This window comes from Phaseolus vulgaris, chromosome 2 (genome assembly GCF_000499845.2).
Source record: "Phaseolus vulgaris cultivar G19833 chromosome 2, P. vulgaris v2.0, whole genome shotgun sequence".
Classification (NCBI taxonomy): domain Eukaryota; kingdom Viridiplantae; phylum Streptophyta; class Magnoliopsida; order Fabales; family Fabaceae; genus Phaseolus; species Phaseolus vulgaris.
This window is the reverse complement of record NC_023758.2, coordinates 23,336,638-23,342,834: the sequence shown is the minus strand read 5'-3', so window position 1 is coordinate 23,342,834 and position 6,197 is coordinate 23,336,638. Positions and strand designations below refer to the sequence as shown.

The 6,197-nt window shown below is 31.6% G+C and overlaps 1 protein-coding gene across 2 annotated transcripts; it reads left to right on the top strand.

Moving 5' to 3' along the window:
* Positions 1-2,457: 2,457 nt before the first annotated feature.
* Positions 2,458-5,870, top strand: LOC137810971 (uncharacterized). Of its 2 annotated transcripts, none has more exons than XM_068612491.1 (3): positions 2,458-2,648; positions 3,906-4,768; positions 5,407-5,870. In XM_068612491.1, the coding sequence occupies exons 2-3, from the start codon at positions 3,909-3,911 to the stop codon at positions 5,579-5,581; spliced, it is 1,035 nt and encodes a 344-aa protein (XP_068468592.1). In that variant the 5' UTR covers positions 2,458-2,648; positions 3,906-3,908; the 3' UTR covers positions 5,582-5,870. The 2 variants fall into 2 exon arrangements, with proteins under 2 accessions (XP_068468592.1, XP_068468593.1); XM_068612492.1 differs by lacking the exon at positions 2,458-2,648 and adding an exon at positions 2,742-2,874.
* Positions 5,871-6,197: the final 327 nt, after the last annotated feature.

Here is a 6,197-nt window from a genome sequence, read left to right as displayed (position 1 = left end):
ATTTCATAAGTCAAATTATAATGGGCCTCCACATGAAATTTCTTTTGTGCCCGCGCAATTTCCTTTTACACCTCATAAATATGAAAATCTTCATTTTATTATTGAAAAATAACTTTCAGATTATGCAATCTGGAAACTTTTTTTATTTATGGATCGTGCAATCTGAAAACTTTTTTTACTTTCGAATTGTGCAATCTAAAAGTTATTTTGACTTTCTAGTTGCACAATTTGAAAATCATATTCTGTATGACCAAAAAACTTTTGGATTGCATAATTGAAAAGTAATTTTTTTCATGAAAAAACTTTTGGATTGTGTGATTTGGGAGTATTCTCGATTACACAATCCACTAGACTTTTTTCCGTGAGTTCATTCATACACAACACATATACAAGAATGACAACGACGACAAGGAGACAATGACGATAAGAGAGATAAGAGACTCCAGCGACAACAATGGGTAGTTACAACAAAGGAAAACTTTGTCTTTTAACCACCCATATAGATGCACATGAAAACTAAGAGGATTAAAAAAATGACTAGTTACATTCTTTTCAATCGTAAATTAGATTTAGGTATTAAAAAAATATCCACTCAATGTTCATAGAGCAACAAGGAAAATATATATGGTAAAAGCTTGGTTGCATTGCAGGTACCTTTCAATAGTCCATTTAAAAGAGAGAGAAAGTGGTGGAAGTGAAAAAAAAATGGATAAAAAACATTTATTATAATAAGAAAACAATGTATTTCATATAATTGATTCATTCAAAAGATAACAAAAGTGGTGGGAGTGAAAAAAAAAGGTAAGAAACATTTATTATAATGTAAAAAAAATAATGGATTTCATATAAATATGATGAAAATAAACTTTTTTTCGTGTGTATTAATATGAGTAATACTCAAATTTTTAATTTGGGAATGAAGACTAGATGAATATGTACATATTTGTTATGTCCCTTCTCATTTTAATACACATCATCTCCTTGAACTTGTCTTCGTTTTTAATTACTAAAACACTTTAATTTTATTAGGTACTTGAAAATATTATATTGATTTTTCTTTGATCTTTAGTTTCATAACTTATTTCTAGGTCATACATTTAATTACTTTTATTCTTTTTTGTAATTATTTGATAATTGTTATTTGATACTCTCATGTGATATTTATACAATTATAATTATAATTTATTTATTGATATTTGGTATTGGAGAAAAAATGAGTATTTTTTATCGTGAATACTTTATAACATCATGTTTTCTTTGTTATGATATTTAATTTTATATGATAATTATTTAATTAATATTTAAAATAATAAGGAACAAGTACACATGTATATCTGATACAAGAATGAGAAGAAGAGAAAAAAAAATCATACTTGTTGAATATGAAAATGGATATGAATTTTTACTTGGAGGATAAGAATGTCATAGGTAAATGTGCAGTAAAAAAATCCCTAATTCTGCACAAAAAAACATTATTTTTATGCTATTTTTTTAAGCTAAACATGTTTCTCTATATTGATTTTCATTAAACTTATTTTCATTAACGAAACAAATGAAGCCTAAGAATAAGGTAGCAAGGTTACTAATGAACAAGAAGGAGGGAGAAAAAAAATAACGTAAATACGTGGGTACAATTAACATAGAACAGCATCTTCAAAGTTTGCAGACAACTATGTCATCAATAAATGCAAAGTTTGTTCGCTAAGCAAAGCATGGACATCAAACTAATGTTTTGGTGTAGTTAGCTATTAGCTATCAGCAAAATACTTATGATTAAGCCTTCACGTTACGTACGCATTTCTTAAAAAGATTTACCACTTGTTTTTTCAAGAATTTACCAACTACAAAGCTATTGGTAACTTCGGAGTTACTTCAAAGTTGCTACTCAACATTTTGGGAAAAGTATTTTTGTTTATAATATTCGAATAATTACTTTTAAATTTTAACATTATTATTTTAATATATTAAATGTCAATGTTATGCGTGACTCATTTCAGTAATTCCGTACAAATATTTATTTCACCTAGGAAATAATTCTAAATGTAAAAGTATTATAGAAAATTGTATATTATATAAAAAAAATATGAGTAAACAGGTCCTTATATTTAAATACTTTTTAGGAGTTCACCCTATCACATTTTCAAAAACTCCACATTGCTTTTTTGAAATCGAGAAACTATTTAGAAAAAAAAATTATAGATTAAATTTATCAATCAATTTAACTTGTTAATTATAAAATTCAAAATACATTATAAAAAATATTTAAAATGTCGTATTATTTTTTTGTTAAAGTTTGTAATAATAACTATTGTTGAGTGTGAAATAAATTGTTATTAATCAATAAAAAAATGTTGATATAATTTATAAAATAATTATTAAAAACTAAGAAATATATCTTATACGAAATTGTATCATCAAATGACTTAGTATAGAATATACACATTAAACTATTTTACCTTCATTTTAAGGTAAGAAAATAAAACACTGTCAAAGGTAAAGCAGCAAAGTGTTGCAGGCAGCAGATTTTGGTTCCCATCGCCTTTCTTTTTCTTTTTGAAGTGAGAGGAAGACTTAGTGAGAAAACGATCCAACTCAGACCTGTAATCTTCATTTCACTCAACCGATCCTTGCTTTTTCTGTCAAAGGAGGTGCTTCTCCTACCTTCTTATTTGTTTGATTGTTTTATTCTACTTTAATCCCCTTTTACCAGATTCCACAATTCTAATCACTTTTGTTATCTTTAAATATGCAATTTCATGTTTTAGCTCTTTTTGGTGGATATTCGGTTTCAATTTTGTTCCTTTGATTATGGATTGGGTAAAATTTTGATCTTTCTCCCTTCCACTACAAGATCAGTTTCAAGTAGAGAAAGGGGTGAGATCTTTTGGTTCTGAAATACGTATTGATTCTTTTCCTGCCATGAAATTGTTCAGAGTTTTGTTTTTCTTAGTTCATTTTTGTTTGGTTAACAATTCGATGCGCTGCTTTCATCCTGGGCGGTGCTGGTGTTGTTCACCAAACTATGCTAAATTGACTACATCTTAAAATCCAAGCTTTACTTAATTTTAAGTAAAAAGGAGAGAGAGAGAGAGAGAGAGAGAGAGAGAGAGAGAGAGAGAGGCAAATGTTTTTCGAGGATATAGCTCACAGGAGTTAACAGCTGGTTGCTTAAGGTTAATTGTGTTTCCAGGGCTGCCTTGTAGTGTCAGAAACACTATTTATTGTCTGTTTATTATTATTTCTTTTCCCGCTTGAAAGTTTTCTGTCAGCGAGATCTAGCTTCAAACGTAAGTGTAGTGTCTATGTCTAAGGTTGAGTCGATTGTTTGTGTGTGCTGTAAGTTGAAGACATAAACCATTGCTAACCAGGAATGCGTGACGTATAAGTCTGATGCCAAGAGGTTTGATATCAGACGAATGAGATCGAGATGTTTGTCTTTTATTTGTATTACAATATTTTAGTACTTCTAGTTGATATAGGTAGATGCTATGAACTTTCTGAAGCTTCAAAGAAGCAAAGAATATAGATCATGTTCTTATTGTTGCTTTCCGGGAGACATTATTTTTAAACATGTTAAAGTTCTTGGGCGTATCTATGGTACTTGTGTTTGAAATGAGAACATTGGCCGATATATATCTGATTAAAGCACAAGTGGATTTACCTTTGTTTGCTTTGTTTTTATTTTGTTTTAATATGTATTTGAACTTACTGTGCTGCATCCTTCTAGTTATATAATTACTTTCAAACCCCACTTTAAGATACCTGGAATCTTTCCGATTACTCTTTGATGGAGCTTTGCCAAAGGTTTCATAAGATGAAACATTAGCCTTATTAGCTTGTTTTTTTTTATCACAGTACATATCCTTCATAGTGCGTTTTTAACATTTCTGTGAAACATTGGACAGCGCATGGCGACAGATGAAAATGCTGACATGTTAGATGTGAAGTCCCGGTTGAGTGAATCACATGAAACATGGAAGCAGGAGAATACACGAAGCCAATCTGAAGTAGATATATTGCAGAAAGAACTTACAGAAGTAAAGGCTTGTAATCAGGGTTCAGATGGAGATGCAAAGAAGGAATTGGAGGTTCTTTGGCAAAGAGTCAAAACTGCTTCTACATTGTTGACTTACTTGAAATCAAAAGCTAGGCTCATGGCTGTTCCTCATTTAGCCCATACAGCTTGTGGCATCAAACAATTAGAGGGGGTAGGCTTTGTTGACAAAAATGGGATACCATTATCCGGTTGGTCCAGCAATGTTGACCTTTCTTCATTTGATGACGCAGATGAAGAATCTTGGATGGAGATTAGCCATCAGCATGGTTCCTTAGATGAACAAGATGCAGCTTATATAGGAGAGATACTCAAGTCTGTACAGATGGTTGCAGATGTGATGGAAGCCCTTGTCAAAAGAGTTTTCTTGGCTGAGTCAGAAACTGCAATGGAAAAGGGAAAAGTAATTGTAAGTCAGGAGGAAATTAAGCGGAAGTCTTCCCAGTTAGAGAACGTGTCTATGAAATTAGAGGAGATGGAGCGTTTTGCTTTGAATACAAACAGTATTCTAAATGAAATGCGGCAGAGAGTTGAAGACTTGGTGGAAGAAACAACCAGACAGAGAGAACGAGCTGCTGAAAACGAAGAAGAACTTTCTAGAGTGAAGCGAGAATTTGAGTCTCTGAAATCATATGTTAGTGGTCTAATCACAGTAAGAGAAACCTTGCTTTCTTCGGAGAAACAATTTCGAACTATTGAGAGGCTGTTTGAAAAGTAAGTATATTATTTGATATCAACAATATTATTACTTGTCTTGATAATAACCTGATGTTTGACCTAAATCAAGTTGCTTGAGTTACATGCTTCAGTACACTTCTTGCTGCATTTTTATGCCATCATTGATTTTTATTGGATCAGGTATTCTACTTTAGTAAAATAATGTTATCCTTTTTTTTGGCCGTAGATGGATTTTCTATATTCAGATGGCCGTGATCTATCCCAGACTCTTATTTAGAAGCAAAAATTCATATAACTGAAATAATCTGGGGAACCTTAGGGACAAAAGAACTAAATACTATTAAACTTGGTGTTATAGGTATATGTAATAAATTGTGATGCATTTATCCTGCTATTCTCTGTTTGAAAATTCATACTTATAATGTGGATCCTTAATTGCAAGTATCTATAAATGCATTTGGATGTTGATGACTAGGTGTGTGTTTGCATAGCCGTCAATGAAACAACGCCCTTTCATGACCACCCTTCCTTTTACAAACACACCTTAAATGTGAAGATACACTCATTTGCCCATTGGTGGAGTTAAACATTCATTTGAATTCTCATGTACAATGTTCATTTCTACCTCTGATATGTACATTCATTTCTTATTGCCTGATGTTCCTGTGGAGCAGGCTAGTTGCAAAGACTACTCAACTAGAGGGTGAGAAGATGCAGAAAGAGGCTGAAGTTCAGAAACTTATGCAAGAGAATGTCAAGTTGAGTGCACTGCTTGACAAGAAAGAGGCTCAACTTCTTGCATTGAATGAACAATGTAAGGTAATGGCCTTAAGTGCTTCAAACATGTAAATGCCAAAGCACGTGAAAGATAGTTGCTTTGCGTTTTATGCTGACCAATGGAGGCATCCAAAGTGAAAAGCTTCACTGGATAAAGAACTTGATCAAGGTCCTCTCTTCCAGAAGAGGCACTAAACAAGGGTTATCCATAAACATCAGTAATGCCTTAATTTTATTTTCTGGTGCCATTTATTGTTGTTAAGATTGAACACAGAAAATACTTGTGCTTGGAATGTAAACTTAGCGTGCTCTTTCACGGTGAAGAAAAAAAAATGAGAATGGGGTGTCTCTTTGCTGCAAATACGTTGAGACCGGATCCTAACCTCACTCCATAAACTAGTTAATTACCATCAAGCATCTGGTAAGTCATTTCAACTAACTTATACTTTATTTTATTAATATAAATTTTTCTCTAACTTTAGGGTCTAGGTACTTGAGTTTATGTCACTAGTTTATAGCATTTTCTTAAACGTTATTTGAATAGTGTTTAGCCTATAATTTATTATTATTATTATCTTAATAAAAACCTATTAAAACTAATGGATCTATCACACCATAAATGGTTAAAACTCAAAGTAGATTGATATTGTAAATACTAAAGCTACAGTAAAGAACAAAAAGATTAATT

Excerpts from the sequence above, each read along its gene's own strand:
- LOC137810971 (XM_068612491.1), top strand. The coding sequence starts at position 3,909 with ATGGCGACAGATGAAAATGCTGACATGTTAGATGTGAAGTCCCGGTTG. Across the intron at positions 4,769-5,406 it reads ATTGAGAGGCTGTTTGAAAA|GCTAGTTGCAAAGACTACTC; the intron begins GTAAGTATATTA and ends CCTGTGGAGCAG.